This window comes from Tachypleus tridentatus, chromosome 8 (genome assembly GCF_004210375.1).
Source record: "Tachypleus tridentatus isolate NWPU-2018 chromosome 8, ASM421037v1, whole genome shotgun sequence".
NCBI lineage: Eukaryota > Metazoa > Arthropoda > Merostomata > Xiphosura > Limulidae > Tachypleus > Tachypleus tridentatus.
In genome coordinates, this window is record NC_134832.1 from 14,457,852 (window position 1) to 14,478,723 (window position 20,872).

At 35.2% G+C, this 20,872-nt stretch overlaps 2 protein-coding genes across 6 annotated transcripts in view; one reads left to right on the top strand and one right to left on the bottom strand.

The window, feature by feature from the left end:
- Positions 1-287, bottom strand: part of LOC143258563 (uracil phosphoribosyltransferase homolog) — a 46,820-nt gene extending 46,533 nt beyond the window's left edge. Inside the window, exon 1 of one of the 2 annotated variants that reach the window (XR_013032357.1) lies at positions 125-287. Coding sequence is in view for 1 of the 2 variants with exons in the window: in XM_076517705.1 (XP_076373820.1) it covers positions 125-200 (76 nt within the window). In the remaining variant the exon portion in view is untranslated. The remainder of the gene's footprint in view (positions 1-124) is intronic. The other variant, XM_076517705.1, reaches the window with a different exon arrangement.
- A 12,562-nt stretch (positions 288-12,849) lies between these two features.
- The window catches only part of GatA (glutamyl-tRNA(Gln) amidotransferase subunit A, mitochondrial), a 51,399-nt gene continuing 43,376 nt past the window's right edge, over positions 12,850-20,872 (top strand). Inside the window, exons 1-2 of one of the 4 annotated variants that reach the window (XM_076517707.1) lie at positions 12,850-12,997; positions 18,648-18,807. In XM_076517707.1, coding sequence (XP_076373822.1) covers positions 12,962-12,997; positions 18,648-18,807 — 196 coding nt within the window. In that variant the 5' untranslated portion in view covers positions 12,850-12,961. Of the gene's footprint in view, positions 12,998-18,647; positions 18,808-20,872 lie in introns of those variants that run through there. The other 3 variants (XM_076517706.1, XM_076517708.1, XM_076517710.1) reach the window with 3 other exon arrangements.

Here is a 20,872-nt window from a genome sequence, read left to right on the forward strand (position 1 = left end):
AAAGAGAAAGATTGATGAAATTCAACTTGAGTTTACACAAAAAACAACACAGAAGAACTTTTCACTCGATATTTCGCACCACTACAATTATAAAACATGTACAAATTCGTAATTATAAACACACCATCGCAAGTAAAATCAGATCTTTCCGCAACTAACCAATCCCTTTTCTTCTCAATGTCGATTGGTTGAATAACCATACGTCATATATCAATCGAATTAACCTGTAAATATTAATCTCCTATGTATGAAGCTATCTGAGACCAGATTCATGTTAAACTTATCAACCCTTTTAACCCAAAATTATCAATATTCATGTAGTCAAAATATTTAACTTCTACCAATTGCGGGGTTGAAGGAGGACTGTTTAGTCTTCGAACGTTTCTGAGGGTTAATATTTCCTCAGAGTAACCCACACTCACTCAGTCTCCTTTCAAGGCAATGTCCATGCACTATCTACACATACACTTGATGCAAGTAAATCATTTCTCTTTAAAGTTCCATAATTATTTGCACTTTCATTAGTTAGGTATTAACTATAAAGCATTTACGTAAAAAAAAAAAAATCAATGTTTAGTAATTAACCCCTAAACTAATGTGAAGTCTAGTTTATAGGCGTCCTCTTTTTTTTCTTTAGAAAATATATATTTATTGGGGAAAGGTGTTTAGGATTATTCTCATCATGTATGCAGTATCTGTCCAGTTCGCTTTTGTTTGTTTGTTTGTTTGGAAATTTCGCACAAAGCTACTCGAGGGCTATCTGTGCTAGCCGTCCCTAATTTAGCAGTGTAAGACTAGAGGGAAGGCAGCTAGTCATCACCACCCACCGCCAACTCTTGGGCTACTCTTTTACCAACGAATAGTGGGATTGACCGTCACATTATACACCCCCACGGCTGGGAGGGCGAGCATGTTTAGCGCGACGCGGCGCGAACCCGCGACCCTCGGATTACGAGTCGCACGCCTTACGCGCTTGGCCATGCCAGGCCATTGTACTATGTAGGAGTCTACCTGCTATTGTTTCTATGTTTGCGTATTTATGCATTAATTCAGATTATGTTGTTCTGAGTACTTTATAAGCTGATGTGAGTAGTGTATTTTGTATTGTTTGTAGTTTTATTTGAAATAGTTTTTTGACTTACATTTATCCGTGCAGGAGCTGCATAGTCAATGACAGGTCTAATATACGTTTTGTATATTTTTATGATTTTATCTGCCGCTACTCTGCTATTTTTACCAGTTAGACTCCTAGCATAGTTTGTTCTTCGCCAAATTTTTGTTCTGATATTATTTATGTGGTTTACCCACGTTAGTTTTGAGTCAAATGTAAGTTTTAAAAATTTTGTATTTTTAAATGTAACAGTCTGAAGGAGTGGTCCATTCATATAGGTCTGAGGTTGTGCTCTTTTATGTTTAGTTAACTTTGTGAACACTACTAGTTGCGCCCGGCATGGCCAAGCATGTTAAGGCGTGCGACTCGTAATCTGAGTGTCGCGAGTTCGCATCCCCGGCGCGCCAAACATGCTCGCCCTTTCAGCCGTGGGGGCGTTATAATGTGACGGTCAATCCTACTATTTGTTGGTAAAAGAGTGGCCCAAGAGTTGGCTGTGGGTGGTGATGACTAGCTGCTTTCCCTCTAGTCTTACACTGCTAAACTAGGGACGGCTAGCACAGATAGCCCTCGAGTAGCTTTGTGCGAAATTAAAAAAAAAAAAAACAAACTACTAGTTGTGTTTATTTTGATTCTATATTTTTGAAAATATCCACTTATTCTGTTTAATTGTGGTTGTATGTTTGTGGCTGCTATTGCTTGTGTTGGTGCAATTTTCCAGACTGCCACATCTTCTGCGAACTGTAAGGAATATCCATTATTTGGATCTTTTAGAGGCATGTTATTCACGTAGATGATGAATAAGATAGAGCTAACCACCCCTTCTTGAGGGACACCGGCTTCTGGAGTAAAACACTCTGAGAAGGTCTTTTCAACATTAACTCTTCATATTCTGTTTTCCAGAAAGTTAGATAGCCAGCGAATAGTTCCCCGCGGCAGCCCCATTTCTTGCATTCGGAACCGGAGACCGTTATGCCTTATAGTGTCGAATGCCGTCTCAATATCGAGAAAGCAAGCAACAGTGCATTCTCGTTTATTAAAACTATTAACAAATGCTTCGGTTAATCTGACTAAATGGTCTGTAGTTTGTCTGAATTTTCTGAAACCATTTTGTTCTTCTGATAATTTTGATGTTATATCCATGAATGTGGAGAGTCTGTTACTGATTATTCTCTCGAGAATTTTCCACTGCGTAAAAAAATTTCTCAACCCAAACGAGCTGTTTTTACATATATATTTTTCTTAAGAATTTTACCTACACAGCTGGTCAGTCTGATTGGTCGGTAGCTATTTGGATTATTAGCTGGCTTTCCTTCTTTATGGAATATTAATACATTTATATGCTTCCAAGAATATAAAAAGTAAAAGTTGCTATGAGATGTTCAAATAATTTCGGAGTGCCTTTTTTAAAAAGGATGCCTTGTATACCATCTTCTCCTGGCGATTTATTTCTGTGTTCGTTTTTTTTTTTTTAGTTCTCGGGCGGAAATTGTGTTTGTAAGCATTGTGTTTGTGCATTCGTTTGTGTTGTTGATTTGATAGTTATTTAAGTTGACTGGGAAAAGAGGTTCAAATAGTTTACTGTTATTCGTTATAAAGTTGTTTACTTTGTTATAAAAGTATGTGTTCATGTCTGGGTTGTTGTGTGTCTTAAACGTGTTTTGAAGTTGTTATTTGAATTTTTCGGCTTTTTCTTTATTTGTATGTGCTGTAGTATTATTGTGTTCTAGTGGTTGGTATTTTCTTGTTGCTGTATCTCCATTTGTGAGTTTTTTTAGGTGCGCCCAAAGTTGTTTTTTCATTAAGTAAGGAAAAGAAGTTGTCCCTTTTTTCTCGTTTTAATGAATTTACTTCTGCTCTGATTTGGTTTCTTATTTTATTTATTTGTGTTTTTAATTATCTGCCTCTTGTCTCCATGTATTGTCTTCTTAATTGACGTCTATGCTTGAATCGTGTTATTAGTTGTTTGTGTGGTGTCCATGTATTATTTATAGTTTTATGTTGTTGTTTTGGGATTGCTTCATTTGGCCCCCCGCTTGTACAGCGGTATGTATCCGGATTTACAACGCTAAAATCAGGGGCTCGATTCCCCTCGGTGGGCTGAGCAGATAGCCCTTTGTGGCTTTGCTATAAGAAAAACACACACACATGCTTCATTTACTGCGGTTTGAAGGTACTCCGTGATTATTCGAAAGTAATTATCAACATATATTTTATTTTTAGCTGTTTTAATAATTTTTTTTGGGAACCAATGGTCTAATTCTTTTTGGTATTCCTTCTAATTTGCTTTTTTGTAATCAAATTTTTCTTTTCTATATATTGTATTTTTATGGGGGTGAGATCGAAGACGCGCCATATAGGTAAATGATCGCTGTCTACATCTTTTCCCACATTAAATTTAATTAGTTTTTGGCTAATGTTATACGAGCTTAGGCATACGTCTAGTATGTCACTGGTATTAATGGTATATCTAGTATGCGTAGGTGTATCGTCATTCAGGAAGGCTATGTTGTGTTCATCTATGAATTGGAAAAGAAGTCTTCCATTTGCATTTGTTGAATTGCATCGAAGGTTGATATGTTTACTGTTTACACCTCCTGTTAAATGGTATTTTGATTGTGGGAAAAAAGTTCTTAAGTATATTTAAGTCTATTTGTTTTGTAATAAATTCCTGCTATTGTAATTATAGAACGATTATTTAACAAAATATCGGTAGTTATATTTTCGTTCTTGCTGCTGATTTGAATTTCAGTAACTGATAAAATTGTTTTTTATAGCAGCAACATTCCTCTGTTTTTATCTTGTTCATCTAATCTGTCTTTTCTGATGGTTTTGTAGTATGGTATTTTAAATTTATTGGTTTTGTATAGCAAGATTTCACTTAATCTTACAATTTCTGGGTTAGTTTGTTGAATTGTCTTCGATCTCATGTTTCTTGGGAGCCAGTGCACCTTGGATGTTAATATATACAACAGTGAATTTAAGTTCATAGCAGGTATCCTGTAAGTGTTGTTAATATTTGTGGAATGTAATGTATGATGTGTTTTTTTTTTTTGTTGTTGTTGTGTTTATCAGTAGGTCAAGGCAATTTCTTGTTCGTGTGGGTTTTGTGTATTCAACTAAAAAGTCTGTCATGAAATTTGTAATTATATTCACAAATATGTTTATTTTGTCATTTGTGTTTGTTTCCTTACTGGAGTTGTCATTATCTTGTGGTTTTCGTGTATATGTATTGTTGTGTTTTATCTGCGTGCTATTGTTTATCACAACTGTTGGTTTTTGCTGTTCGTTTTGTTTTGGTATTTGTGTGATAGCATTTTAAGTGCGTGTGCGCATGTTAGTTTGTCTTGTGCCAGTGTTGGTTTTATTTGTTGTGTATTAGTATCTGTTGTTTCGTTGTTATTTGATGGCGTGTTTATTTTATTTTTTATAGATTCGTTGTTTTATTTGTTTGTATTTTTCACAACCTTTATAATTTGCTGTGTGTTCTTGACCACAGTTACAACATTTTGGTTTTTCTTGTTCTTTTTTGCATTGCGATATGTGATGTTCTCCACCACACTCGGAACATCTCGGTGTTGCTTGACATGCTGCTAAAACATGACCATATCTTTGACAATTGTAGCATTGTGTTACTACAATTGCTGGTGTTTTCCTTTGTTCTACTTGGTATTTCTGTTACCAGAGTATAATTCCATTATTTATTTGATTTGGTATATTGTAAGTGTATTCTGTGTCGGCTAGCACAAGGTTAGTTGGTTTTTGTGTTACTTTTGATATGATACGATCTACGTGAGTGTGTATAATTTTTTTCTTTCAAATTTAACATGGTAGTAGTTTTGTTTTTTAAACCTCTATGAGAAAAACCCAAGAAGCAAACCAGGAGCGCTCAGAAATTGTTATTTCTCTTCCGCCCCACATGCGTTCATAGGATAGGAGAGTATCTTGTTTTATGTCTGGAAATTCTGAGAAATCAGAAAGGCTGTGGAGAAGAACAACTGGGCCATTTTAATGGAGGTGAATTCAATCTTGAGATAGGGTCTTCAGATGAAGAAATTTGTGGAGTAGCAGAGAGATCCATGTTGCGGCCCGTCATTTTTTATCACAGGATGCATTGAATTGAATAGATAGAGTGGTGAGAGAAGAGAGAGAAAAATATAGATATAAAACAACATTAACTTAAAAAAAAAAAGAGAGAGATGGAACAAAAAAAGTTGAAGAGAAAGGGGTTCTTTCAGGGCCTGGATGCAAGAGACCTATAAATATAATGGTAAGAAATTTTGGCTGGGGGAAACCGGAGAAAACCACTTTCAGTGGGCCGGCGCCGATATGTGAAATATTTTGTTCATCTAGTTCCATTTTAATGTCGTCAGTGGTTATTGAGAAATGAACCCCACGAATAACGACAGATTTTGGCTGCGGTTTGTTTCCAGGCAGGTGTATAATAATCTTGCCTGGTTTGAACACATCTTCCGGCCACTTCTTAAGTAGTTTTTTTCAGGTCAGCTGTCTCTTGACGTCGGACAAGACACCGCCCCGGGATAAACGCTTAATTGTGGCTATAAACGCGTTTAGCTTACAGCGTTTGATTTCTGCCGCCAGTTGGGGTAGGTTGTACTGCCTGGAATTCCTTCAATTATTATAAAGTGTTGAGGTGGTTTGGTTTTGTGGTTTGTTCTATTATTCTGTGTATTATCTATTGGTTTGGGATTTGTCTTTTTTGTTATGAAGTTACTAATTGGAACCATCATTTTCAGTGTTTTGTTCCGTGTTTTCTGTTGTAATTATTCTTGCTTCATTACTGATTGCTTTATGAACATCCAAAGTTGTTTTTTGAGTTAGTTTGAGTTTTAATTTCTTTGATAAATACAGGTAAACATCGATATAAAACGCATCGATAAAGCGCGATAATCAGTTGGGCGCGATGGGGTCTTAGGCCCCAAATTTTTGGGGTTTCTACAGAGGCCGCCGCTTAATATTACCACTGCTTAATGTAATCAGCCGGTTCATGTGATCAAAAATCAAAAACCAAATCCACTTCAATCTTTTTGTATGGTTTTCACGCTGCATATTGTGATCAAACCCCGGCCTGCATGTAATAATTCCTGGCGCTGTCAACTCCAGTAAAGTACATAATCTGCCAGTCATAGGATAGCTCTCAGTGCGTAGGCAAGAAGTATCAAAACTTTACTTTCATTAAAACCACAAGTCATTCTTGATCGACCGATGGATGACGAAGGATGAGTCATATACACTCATACACCAGTGACAGTGGCATGAACTGCTGCAAACGATAGCGTCAATGTTGAAACCATATAAATTTTTAAGAAACAGCTCGCTCCCCAGAAGCTTTTAGACGAAATAGTTTCTTGGAAATCTGTGACGTCAGCTATTCCCTTTTTATTCTAATATCGCCGAATAACTGAAAGGTCTTGTAACACCAGCTCGTAGGCAGAATTTCGTCGACCAAATCAATTTTGTCGTGAGTGAATGGGATAGTGACCATCCGGTGGCGACAGACTGCGATTTTCATATTTTTTCAACATACAGCGTATTTATACCCATGGAGAAGAGAGGCACCAAAAGAAATGCTTACACAGTACAAGAAAAGATACAGATTGTGCAGCGAATCCGGAACGGGGAAGCAAGGACCAAGATTATGAAAGAAATAGGAGTTCCAGAGTCTACACTTCGAGGTTGGCTGAAGAATGAAGATCAACTGAGAGAATTCTGCAACCAGGTAGACAGAATGACAGGACTACAGAGGAAGAAAGCCAAGACAGCAGCAGACCCAGCAGTGGACATGGAAGTTTATGATTGGTTTGTGAGACTTCGAGCAGACAACATTCCCATCTCAGGACTCATGGTCCTTGCAAAGGCAGAGAAGACCTACCAGCAACTATGCCAGAAAGAAGATTGGCAGCCCACCCATGGATGGCTACAGAGATTCAAGGAGCGGCACGGCATCAACCAGATCAAGGTTTGTGGAGAGGCAGGACTCAATAAAGGACTCAAAGAAGCAGCACCAGAACCACAACCAGAACCAATAGAAGAAAAAGATGACATTTTCCATGGATTTACAGCAGAAGAAGTAGCAGAGGCAGAAAGGAAGTTTGTAGACTACCAGGATGGACTCCCCTTGACAACCCTTGTGAAGCAGTGGGCCGAGATTGACGAAGTAGCACCAGTTACCCAGCCACCCCTCACAGATGAAGAGATCCAGAAAGCAATAGAGAACCCAGCGGCAGCACCCACAGATTTTACCACTCCAGATGAAGAAGAAGAAGATGACCCCATTCCAGAAGAACTCAGGAATTGCATCACCTCAACTCAGGCAGTACAGTACACAGAACAACTTCTATATTGGGCAGAACACCACAATCTAGGAATTTGCATGATACTACAGATCCAGGACCTAATGAGAACTGCGAAGAGGATGCGGAACCAAGGAGGAAGACAACAGACACTTTTGGAGGCTTTTGAAAGAAGGAAGACTACTGAGTAACTATAAATTTGTGCATTTCAACTTGTTTTATGTGCTTACTATATTTTATTGTTATTAAATTTTTTGAAAAATCCGTTTTTGTTTCAGTACTGAATTCGTATTTTAAACTTTGCCATGACATTTTTTTATCTGGTAATTATTTGACTTCAGTTTGTACCTAGATTTTAATAATTAGTAAATAAATTATCAAAATTAATTACTATATGTATTAACTTTTAAAATTGAACTAATTTTAATCAGCGTCTAATCGTAAAATCGATCACATGATTGCTCTGACGGAACTACTTTTAGAATATCAGCCCCCATCAAAGTAATGAATTCGATAAATTTCTTTAGAATTCTGCTTTTTACATTTAATTTCAGTCTTAAAATTGAGTTTAATAAATAAAAATAAATTTTTAAAAATGCTATATCATTGGTGTAAGTAGTTTTGTTTGTTTTTCGTTATTTCACTACAAAACGCGTAAATTTTGCATTATCGCTCACTCCGAGGGTCAAAAAAGTATATAATCAAATCGGTATAAGGCGCAATCAGATACAACGCGGTCGAATTTTTTGGACCCAAACTAGCGCCTTATATCGATGTTTGACTGTACTTGCTGTACCGCAGTACTGGAAGTATCTTCGAAATCGTCTCCATTTTCTGAATATTCAGTAGAATTTGATAATTTAATAATAATGTTTCTTCTAGCTTTACGATTTTTTTCTGTCTTTCTTTACCGTGCTTAGCCGTTTTTTGCTTCATTACAAAGCAGCATTAGGGGTGAAGAGTCTATGTCACTTTGTCACGGGTTCGAATTCCCTTCGCGCCAAACATGCTCGCCCTTTCAGCCGTGGGGGCGTTATAATGTAACGATCAATCCCACTATTCGTTGGTAAAAGAGTGGCCCAAGAGTTGGCTGTGGGTGGTGATGACTAGCTGCCTTCCCTCTAGTTTTAGACTGCTAAATTAGGGACGGCTAGCACAGTTAGCCCCCGAATAGCTTTGTGCGCAATTCAAAAACAAACTTTGCAATTCAAAAACAAACTTTGTAATATACAGACACATTTCATTTATTATACATTATATACATTTCATTTGTTATACATTATATATATATGTATATAGATTATTACATTTTGGAAATAAATTATTATACTCATTTTTCTTAAAATATAGATCAATAAATTAAGAAGTTTGTTTGTTTGTTTGGGAATTTCGCACAAAGCTACTCGAGGGCTATCTGTGCTAGCCGTCCCTAATTTAGCAGTGTAAGACTAGAGGAAAGGCAGCTAGTCATCACCACCCACCGCCAATTCTTGGGCTACTCTTTTACCAACGAATAGTGGGATTGACCGTCACATTATACACCCCCACGGCTGGGAGGACGAGCATGTTTAGCGCGACGCGGGCGCGAACCCGCGACCCTCGGATTACGAGTCGCACGCCTTACGCGCTAGGCCATGCCGGGCCTGAAATTAAGAAGTAAAGCAAACAATTGTTTCTTCATGCTATGATCTTTGAACTCAGTTGCTGCTGGACATAGATTGCTAACTACTTTTAAAATTTTGCAAATAGAGAATATAAAAAAAATGTTGTTTTTTTAGGTTTCATATACACAGTTGAATAACTAAAGAAATCATAAATAACTACACTGTGATGTAGATGCCTTCCTGGAAAAAAATGAAAGATTTGCCTAAACTCAAAACTGGGAGAAAAGAGACTGGGCAGTCTTTCTCAGCCCCTTTCTCACAGGAAAAAGCCAATAAGTGTATGCAGGCATGATGTCAAAATGTGTCATTGGCTGTGACAAATTAAAAGTGGCATTGTTGAAATACTAGGAAATTACCAAAGAAAGATTTTATCAAAAGTTCGTAGAAGTTAAATCTGACACTGGATAAACTTTGTTTCAGCTTGTGGCACTTCTATGATGACACTTTACAAGATAAACTGACGTAGCCAAGTGTGAAAATATGAATGAACTCAACAGATAAAAAAGAGAAAAATGTTAGATTTCTTATAAAATTAGTAACAATTAGTATCAAAACTTTCAACATAAAGCAGTTAAAGTTATTTACAAGTATGGTGCTGGTAATGTAGTGACTGGTATTTTAGATGCTGCTGCCAAAAGAAACAAAATATAAAAAATACACCATATTCACCACAAGAGGAAAGTGGCATTTCCATGATTAAACAGTGCGTAACTGACGGTCATCTTAAATTAGCAAGTGGACAAACAGTACCAGTAGTGATTGGAACATGTGACAAACATTGAGAGGTGTCAATGAATTACAACATACCAGTAGGCAAAGGTTATCTTGGGGACAAAAAAGTGAAGGCACTACAAGACAATGAGCATAATAGTGCAGCAGTGATAACCAGTCTTGTAGCTGATAGCCAGACGGCAAGCGAGGTTCATCTTTGTGTGTTGATTGATGAGACAGTGATAAAGTTTCTCATAACAAGAATAAAAGTGGACACACCTTACTATGTGGGAGGCCTTAAGGCCATATGTATGAAGGCACCCATCTGTGATTTGGTAACTGAAAATATACCAGGCAGTAGAAGTTTGGAGAAATCAGATAGAAAGATGATGAATGAAACATCTACAACTACCACTACAACTGAAGAAAAGGAGAGCAAGGAAGACATCAAGCCCTTGCAAGTATCAAAAGATGACAGTCCAAATATAAGAAGCACATATAAAAGCCCATTCACTATAGAAATTTGGGGAAGTTCTGGGGACAAAGTTAAATACAAGATAAAGGAACTTACACAATAGGGAACCATAAGGAGTGTTGTACTAGATCTCTTAAGTTATACTGGGGAAGCTAAATATATCATAATTCCAACAGAATATTGATTTCAAGTGATGACACTGGTTCATGAATTGATTGTGAGAGGACACCTACAAACAAAGAAAACAGCAGACAGAATTACCAGTAACTTCCCTTAGTTAGGAGCATTAGAGGTGTGATCAGATTCTGCACGTTATGTGACATCTGCCATATAACAATACCTAGAGGAAAGATAGCCAAGGCACCAGTGGGTTATATGCTTCTCACAGAGGAGCCATTCGGCAGAATAGTTGTGAAGTTTATTGACTCACTAGCATTTGTTTCTCTAAGGGCAACTTATACGTGGTGACAATAGACGACTATGTGATACTTATGCAGAAACCATCCTGGAAGTGTGCTACAGAATGGGGTTTTAAAAAGATGCCCTGAGTAAGAGAGGGACACATTTTACATCAGAACTGATACAAGAGGTGTGCAGACTCATCAATGCTAGGCAGTTCTTTATCACACCATACAATCCCAGTTGTAATTGACTTTGTGAGAGAGTTAATGGAGTGTTGAAGACCGTGCCAAGAGAGTATTGCTTACTTACTAAGAAGTCCCACAAGCAGGCACAAATGTTTTATCCTGTATCCTTTATTGTTTTATCCTCTATGGATGACCAGTATGAGGTGCAATGTAGATTTTAAAGACCTGTGGACAGGCAAAGAAGAATCAGGAGTGAGTAACACATACCAGTGTGTGTTAGACATCAGAAACCCACAGCAGAAGACCTGCTAACTTACTATAGAGAGCATCTATGCATCTCATGGCAATCAGAAGCACTTGTAAGGTAAGAAAAACAAATACTGACGTTTCAAGGTCGGACAAAAATAGTTTTAGTTCTGCTACTTACACACAACAAGAAACTCATTCTGCAGTGGAATGGATCTTTTGAAGTACAGGTAGTGCTCAACAGAATGGAATAGGAGGTGCAAGTGTACAAGAAGACTATGATCTGCAATACCACTCTGTTGAAGACGCACTTTGATAGGGAAGAAGGCCTAAAAGATGCAGCTATCGAGGCACATATGAATGAGGTAGATATAGCTATTATAGACACACAGGACCAGAAGGCAGTAACTTTACCATGGAAAATAGATACCCACTGGACTTAAGATCATTTGGAGGAGATGAGGTGTACAAAGAAATCAACATCAATGAAAACTAACTAACAAGCAGGAAAAGAGCTACAAGATTTACTATGTCAAGGTGTAGAGGTCTTAGATGTACCAGGAAAGATAGATCATATGTAATTCAAGATCAAGACTACAACCAGAGATCAAATAAAAGTAAAAATCCTGCCAGATGTCTTATGTGATGAGAGACAGAAAGTCGAGACAGTGTTGGAAACTGAAAATTTAGACCATTTGAATTCAACCTGCTGTTCACCTTTGGTAATCGTGAGGAAGACGGAAGGCTCAAATTGCTTTCCAATAGAGTTCTGAAAACTGAACCTCGTGACGAAGTTCGACTTTGAACCTATGGGTATCATTGTAAAACTAATGGATCTAAGTGTGTGTTTTTAAATCCTGTCTTCATCACGATCCGCCAATAACCTTTATTGAGATCAGTCTTTAGAAGGTAGCTTTCTGTGACATCAGATGTATGTTACAAGTTTAAAGGGATTCCATTTGAGTTAGTCAATCTAGCAGCAACATTCAACTGCATGATGAGGAAGATATTGCACGACAACACCAACATCGAGCCAGATAGGAAGATCTCATGAAAAACAAAACCAACAACTTAGAGAGCTGTTCAAATGAGTGTAGGCATCAGGTCTGGCCATGATACCATCTAAGTGGTACATTGGTTATCCTGTGCTGGAGTTTGTTGGACATAAAGTGAGTAACTGACAAATAACTATAGTAGAAGAGAAGCCAACCCGCATACAAGATACACAATCCACAATGACCAAGCAGCAAGTCACATCCTTCCTGGTGTTAGTAGGATACTACAGCCTGTGTGAATTTTTGACGAAAAAGAGAATTATACAAAGCTATAACTTCAACTCTTGTACCCAATAGTGTAACGAATTTTTGATACATATATTTCACTTGGTTTCAATACATTATTTTGAAACAAGTGGATTGTGTGCTTCACGTTTCTTCTTGAAATGTATCGCAAACAAATTATGGAACCTACTGTAAAGAATTCGATTCATATACAAAAACCTGACATAAATGTAAAACAAAGTCAGCTTTTAGAAAACAGTTCTACATTTTTATAACTACTTTGCAAACCATGTTATCTTTTTATTTATTTTTATCTTTTACCAATGTCTCAATTTCTCTGTTCTTTCAAATTCTATTCCAAACCATTTATAATTTTAGGAAAATTTAAGGCGAAAGATAAAATGCTTTATAGCGTTGAAAATGTTTCGGTTCTTTTAGGTATTGTGTGTATTGTGTGTCTATCCTTCTCTACAACTTTTAAATATGATAGAAATAAATAAACCAATATTTGAATGAAATGTCTTTCTTTTCTTCATTTTGTCTTTGGGTTTTGTTTTAGTATAGTATGTCACAATGGCGACTCCCAGATTGTGTATGAGTATTCGTGAGGTTAGTTCAATAAACTGTGTACATTATTTAATTTTCGTAGGATAACAAGTGTATATTTCACTTTCCTGATGTAAAGCTAGTATACTTTTAAATAAAGCTTCATTGTCTTAGTTACGAACTTTAAACAATGTACGATAACATTTCTGATAGCGATAATATTGATGAATTTGATGTTAAGAGTTACGGACTATTTGTTCCACATCAATAACAATAGTATCATTTTAGTACTGATACAGAGGCAACGGAATCGTTTGTGTTCTAGCACCCTCACTTTTTACTTATTTGACTTGTATAGCAATTATATTATTGTATTAATACTAATAGCCAAGAATTCCACCCTGCAATTATTTCCTACATCACATAAATATAATAATCCTATTATTAATAATTTATTATTACTTAATGTAGATGTTGATGCCGCGATATTATACGTACTTAGATACAGAAGTTTTACCAACAGTTTGTCACAATGTTTGACAGTGTTGCCTATAATTTACCACTGTATTACTAACATTGTCTTGTTTAAGTGTTTTTTAAAATTTTCACGTGTGATCAATTAAATGACAACTAGCAAGAGAAGTAAGATAATATCATTTTATCTATTTTGTTATTGTTAATTTATGTTACTTTGCATGTAATGTTTTTGATAAAAAAATATAAATAACGTAGTACTTAATACTCATCTTCCTTTAATGAATCATTAATTTTTAGCAAAATTTCTTTCATAAAATTTCCAATTTTTCTTGTAAAAATGACTTGTAATATTTATTGAAAGTTTGCCAAATTTTTGTTAAGATACATAAATTGTATGATACTGTACAATGTATTGATATAATTGTATTATGGCATCATGATGTTATACATATTGGTCTATTGCCACATCTTTAGTGGTATTAATACAATTATATTAATACTTAGTCTCATACAGTCAAAAACAATAAGAATTAAAATTATTTATTTAATATTTTATAATAATAATAATGTAATAATCTTATTTTTATAATTTCATGGACAAAGAAGAAAGGGATTACTGCCCATCTCTGCCATTTCTTTGATTGAATAAATCAAGTAGGGTCTGCTTTTTAAAATAGGATTTTTGTGGTTATCCATTGCACTTTCTCCAGTGTTGATGTATCTTTTGACTCTCCATCTCATTTTGATCCTCCAGTGGAGCATGGTAGTCCTTACAACTTTTCAGTTTAAAGCTGCTTTGGTGGTGGACCATGTAGGCTTCCTTCTGAATGTGATAGTTGAGAGTAGGATTGTGGTGCTGGTGTAACTGAGTATATATCATACAGCCTCATGTTTCATTTCTGTCTGGGTTTATCTGATGGAATGTTGTAACTTTGGAGTGAGTTGTCAAACTTTAGTTCACTCCATCATTTTTTTATTGCTCCTCCTACCCCCATATCAATGTTGATTCCCAGTGACTTAACTTTTTAATGCAATTGACTTGCTGCTAGAATGATCTTCATATCAATCACATGGATGTTACTTCTTGGTGGCTGGGTTTTAGATTGTAGTTGACTTACCACCAGTATGATCTTCATTCTATCCCTGTGTGGATGTTCTCCAGTTGCTGGATTTTGGATGCAGTTGACTTGCCACATATGATTAATTGCACTCTAGCCTCTTTACACCTAGGAGCACATCCCTTTTACCCACATTTATGTGCCCCATTACCTCAGTGTTTAAATCCATATAGATCCATTCTTTTCTTCCTATTGAATGAGTTCCATTTTCTTCTCATGTCTGTATCATCTCTTTCCACACAGGCAAAGTACAGATGTGGTGCAGCCTCCCACATAGGATCCCTTAATGTGAATATCTCCTCTTTTAGAGAGTTCTTCAGACATTTTTTAAGGATGATTCTTTCTTTCCCTCGCACCTGCCCCTTCACCTATTCAACATATCAGGAATTATAATTTTCCTGTACTGAAAATGTATTTCTTATAGGTATTTACCTCCTCTCACAATTACCATCCTTCTTCCTCACTGAAAGTTAGTGCTTCTATTTTCCATCAAAAATTGAAGTAATAGTTTGTTAGAATCAGAGGGAGTCTCATGCATCAGGAGGGTGTGTCATGTGATGATTTCCATGTGAGATGGAGTTGAATGTAAGGTATGTGGGAGTTCTAGGCTTGTGAAATGCAAAACAATTTTGCATAAAAAAGGTAGCACTGAACAAGAATAACTATTTATGTGAGGTGGAGGTTAGTACCTATTGGAAATATATATTCAGAATAGCTTAATTGTAATTTTTGTTCTCTTTTGGTTACACTACACAGTTCATTGTTTCAGAGACTACAATCACAGTATCATACCAATCCAAAGCGTATTTGAACATAGGCACATTACACTTACATTATTTAATCTATTTAATTATTTAGTAAATATTCCTTATTAAATATGTACAGTATTCATATTTTGAATATTTTAATTATTTGTAAGTATATTTGTTGTTGATAAGTATTGAAAAGTAATAATTGTTTAAAAATTCATGTTACACCTTGAACTTTTAAAGGGTTTTTGGGCTGTATTGTGGTCTATAATTATAACACTTACTAAGTTGTAAAAAGAGTTGAAACTTATAAAGGCAAACTGTTGTTTTGTTTTTTTCAGTTGGACATGTAACTTTAAATTTTTAAGACTTCTATGAAAACAATAACAGTATTTGGTTAAAATGTTTACAGTTATTTTATTTAAAGAACATACAGTATTGAAAACAAATGTTTATTTTCTTTTACATAAATTTATTAGCAAACAATTTGTATGTGAGACTAGAATTGGCTAGTGACCTATTATAGACCCTACCTGTGGCTTAAAAAATAAATTTAGGGGTCTGCACTTTGAAATTGCTTCGATCAGAAGAAAATCATGAGACATCAAATATTGCTTATTGAATGTAACTTTTCATTATGGGTCCAAATCCCTTAACAAGCAAGATTTTACCACCTCATTACGATATTGCAATTCATTATTATAAGAACACGTACTTAAAATTGCATTTTCTGAATTTATTATACATTCTAAATTTAATATATTTCTATCAAGTTTTTGACATTATTTCCATACATACAAACATGCCACTTTATGCAAAACTGAATTAGTAAAAGACTTAATTTTTCAAAAAGAAGTGATAATTAATGACTATTAAACATGTTTTTAAAAGCTGCAGAAAGTGGAAATAAAAAAAGCCATATTTCTTGTTCAATGGTGACATACAACAGTAGCTAGATGGTTTGGCAGGGAGTTCTTTCCTTTCACCATCTATAACTAATGTCTTTCTTGCATATTCTGGTTTGCTGATTATTCAGTTCCATTCATGTTTCTTTATTGTACAACATATGTTTAACATTCAACCTCATGATTTTTCCTTTTGCATTCTACATAATTGGCAAACATTCCCAATTCTTAGAATGTGAGAATAAACACTCTGCCTTTTTTTATGCACATCAGTTATATAAATTGCAAAAGATTTGCTTAAATAAATTGTTATAAAAAAAACCTCTCTGTGTGTCTTTTCAGGTTCCCAAAATTTTATCCTTGATTTTTGTACATATATCTCACAAGTTTTCAAGTTATATTAAGTTTTTAATCATGAAATAATCAACACATGAAAAAAAAAGAATCTAGTGAAAAAGCTATTAACTCAGTGTTTCAAGAGGGTGTCAAAACTATCAAGAAAGAAGAATTTGTCAATGTATCAAATGTGAAAAAAAATTTTACAGTTTTTGTTTTTGAGACCTGAGAAACTTGGTCAATTTGAACTATTTCTCAATTTTCTTTGGGTAGCTTTCCAAAGTAACTTTGGATTAAAAATTATTATTCATTTTGTTTTTTTGACAGGTATGAAGTAGGATCTCAAAATCTCAATTTCTTTTATTGTATTCCAGTTCAGGTGTTAGTCTTGTCAGGCTTCTTATATTGTGCATTGAAATCCATCTTGAATCAGTACAGAATTTATCTTTCTATGTATAATAGGCCCCCCACTAGTACAGCGGTATGTCTCCGGATTTACAACGCTAAAATCAGGGGATTAATTCCCCTCGGTGGGCTGAGCAGATAGCCCGATGTGGCTTTGCTATAAGAAAAACAAACAGACTCTATGTATAATAGTGATTGCAACCGTACTGTAATGCATTATGATTTCAGAAACATCACAGCAACCACAAGTAGAAAAATGTTTTGAGCTGTGATCTTGCAACTTTTCTCAGTAAAATAAACAGAGAGAATTCCTCATAAAACTGCAAAAGACTGCCCTAAAATCATTCATTAGTGATGTCATTTCAAATGATAAGTCATTGCATTGTATAACTATAATACAATAAATTGTGTTTTATTGGTTTACTCTTATAGTTTACAAATATTTTTCCAGTATGAATGTTCTTTAAGTAATAACTTGCAATTTTAAAAGTTACAGTTTCTGAGGCTTGTATTATGTGAATTGTTGTAGTTATCTGTGTCTGTATTTTGTTGTCCTCTTTGGTTTAAAATGTGATTGTCTTTAAAACTTATAACTTTTTATTATTATATAATTTTGTAACCTAAAGTCAAAACTGCCTGTTTTGGAACATGTATTAGTTTTAATTCAAATAGTTTCTTGGACAGTAATGTATCTTGATCTTGAACACTTATATGACACAAAATTTGTTTTTTAAATTATACCTTTAAAATTGCAAGCATTATTTCATTTACAAAACAATCTAAGATGTGACATGATCTTGACTTTTGTTAAGGGGAACAGTAACATCCATAAATATTGTTTTTTAGATCTATGTTTATGATATGCTAGGATACATTGATAAAACACAGGTCATCCTTGAACAATGTAATACTTTTTTTTTAATATCACAATATATTTAAAGTTTATATGCCAAGATATAGCATCTCAAACAACATATGTGATAATAGTAAGGTGGCTTCCTTATCTGTATAATGAAAACCAGATGTAGTTGAAGTCATATCTACAATATTTATATCTTAGTTAAGCCTAAAAACTTTAATATGTATTTTACAGAAAAGTATAAATATAAGTGATATTCAGGTGTTAAAACTGTAGAGGATTGTGTAGGATAGTTGTGGGAAATTCCTATGGTACTTAGTTATAGTAGTATTAAAAATTTAAACTTGAAAATTAAAGGTAATAAAGACATTTATGTTTTATAGAAATCTTAAACTCTGACTTGTCTTGAACAGTTAATTATTCCTTTCTTAAACTTTTATTTTCTGAACAGGAAATTTTGATGAAGTGCTATGATTGGCTGATTAAATCTTTCAAAAATTTTGTGAAGAAATATGGATAAGCAGGTTTTGTTTAGATATCTGTTAGCAAATTTGATTTCTTTTTTTTTGGATGAACATACTCTGTTGTTCAGTAAAATTTTCACTTTGCATTTTAGGCTTTTCATTACAGATGGTTTTATATGATTTATAATTTCTTGGCAGAAGAATGTTTACAAAAATATGTAAATATTTCAATAACTGCAATTTATCTGAAAAATTAATTTTGTTGATTTATTTTACTATATTTTATTTAGATTTGTCTGTGCATGTTTTGGTGTTTTAATAAAAGTTTTTCATTTTCACATTATCCTGAAAGATCAGATTATGAATGTAAACTATAACATAAATTACTATTATTTTTTAGATTGCTTCCAGTCTTCAGAATGGTGTGCTTTCTTCTTCTGATCTTTTGTCTTTTTGCATTCGTCAAATTAAGGCTACTAAATCACTAAATGTTTTCATCACAGTAACGGAGAAAGAAGCAGAGGATTTGGCTATTCAGAGTGATGTAAGGATAAAAAATGGTAAAAAGAACCATTATTTTTTATGTTTCTCTGATACCTTATTGTCTCATCCAAAACCACTATCACTATATAACCGATGCAGTGTATCCTTGTTCACCTATTACCTATTCTGATTATGAAATTAGGTATTTTGGAAGATGAAGATATGACTTTATGGCATATAAATATTTTTCAAATAATCTAGGGAAGAAGTATTTATGTTTGAAATGATTCATTTAGCTTTTTACTAACCATATGTGGGGCCCCTCGAAGTGGATTCCTGTACGTGGTGAGGGGACCTCCCATAGAAGGTTCTGTACTTTCATTTTACCTCCTTTGGGATCTAAACATCCACCCATGTGTTTGCTGTGCATGATGCCCCGTGAAGGGAAGGAGAGGATCCTGGTGGTTGAGGGGTCCAACTTCAATGCACCATTTTGGCCTTGAATTCCTGGAATGGTGGTCCCTAAGGGTCATTCAGCTGATTCACTTGGGTGAAGATCAACAGAGTAGCAGTGTTGGATGTTCTCCATGGGTGTTGTGGACATTCTGTCTGATATTGGCATCCGGGTAAAGTGCTCACAAAACTCTGGCATAGCAGCAGTGTCCTTGTTTGGCATTGTAGTGCTTTTCTTCATAGGCCTCCATAGTGGATGGGGTCAGTGGGCACTGAAATGTAGCATCATTATTATGGATACCTCCATTTATAAAAAAAAAAAAAAAAAATTTGAAAAAACTGAAAAAAAAGATTATCATAAAATTACCACGCATGGATGAATATACTGCACAGTCAACATCACAGTCAGATTCTGTACCTCGATTTCTAAGTATCCATTCCTTATCCAAGAAATCCTTAGGGCAGATGTCATCCTTTTTTTATTCAAAAGGAATTAAAAGGGTTTGTAGGCTCCCCTAAGTCAGTAAGGAAATTGTGCTGTGGAAATATTTTGGTGAAAACACCTTCATCACAACATACTAAACCCCTCTTGAAATTGAATGCCATTGGGGATATATCCATTGAGTTTACTCCCCATGCAACTTTGAATTCTTCCAGAGGAGTTATAGCAGAGAGAGATTTAAAAAATGTTTCTGTGTTAGAGATCCTTGCTAGTTGCTCCAGCCAAGGTGTTTTTGCAGTGTGCCAAATCTCCACTTGCAAAAACAGAATTATGATGCTACTAATGTTCTAATATTGACATTTACATCACTGCATCCTCCTGTCACAGTCAAAGCAGGGTAGCTGAACTGTAAAATATGGCTATACATTCCAATCCCTCTCAGATGTTTCTAGTGTCAATGGTTCAGTCAGATAAAAAACATCATATCATTGTTCTGTAACATGTTCATTGTGATGGCAAAGACCACACCACTCTTACTCGATTTCTTGCTCTAAATTGGTGAATAAGAAAGAGGTGCAAAACTTGAAGTCTATAAATAATATCTCCTACTCAGAATCTTGGAGATTATTGTCTCCAACTCCATCTTGGACATATGCTGCTGTACTTCATTCTACTGCCACAATGGGAGTGTAGACAGATTTCTTCATGCCTCTAGCAGTCATTTGCAAAACATCTGAAAAATCTCTTGCTCTCTATGATTAAAAGAGTTGCCGAATCTACATCTACTTCAATTTCTGTCCCTGCCACTCCTTCTTGTGACTGCTGAGTTTCACTTCCTTTAGGTTTGGGTTTGGGTGGTTCCTCGGGTCTATCCTATCGTGCAGCCATGAGAATTAAAATGACCATTTGTTCACATCCTTAGTCACTGGAATCTTTGTCCACAAACACAGACCTGACTATTCGACCCAGGATAGGATTTATGAAGGTTGAAAGATTTTTATTCAATAAAGAAAAAAAATTTGGTCAAAAAGAGAAGGGCTTCCCACCAATTTCTCCTCCACGTAAATAAAAATGGCCATTCTGATCCAGTGAAACTGTTGAGGTTTCCAGTCAAGTATAGATGACATAAAGGATTTGATTGATTCTTACCATCCTGTGTGTGTCTTCTTACAGGAAATGTTTCTGAAACCTGCCGATACAGTTACTGTTCAGCAGATTTCCTTGTAAAAGTACAAGAGGTTGTGTGA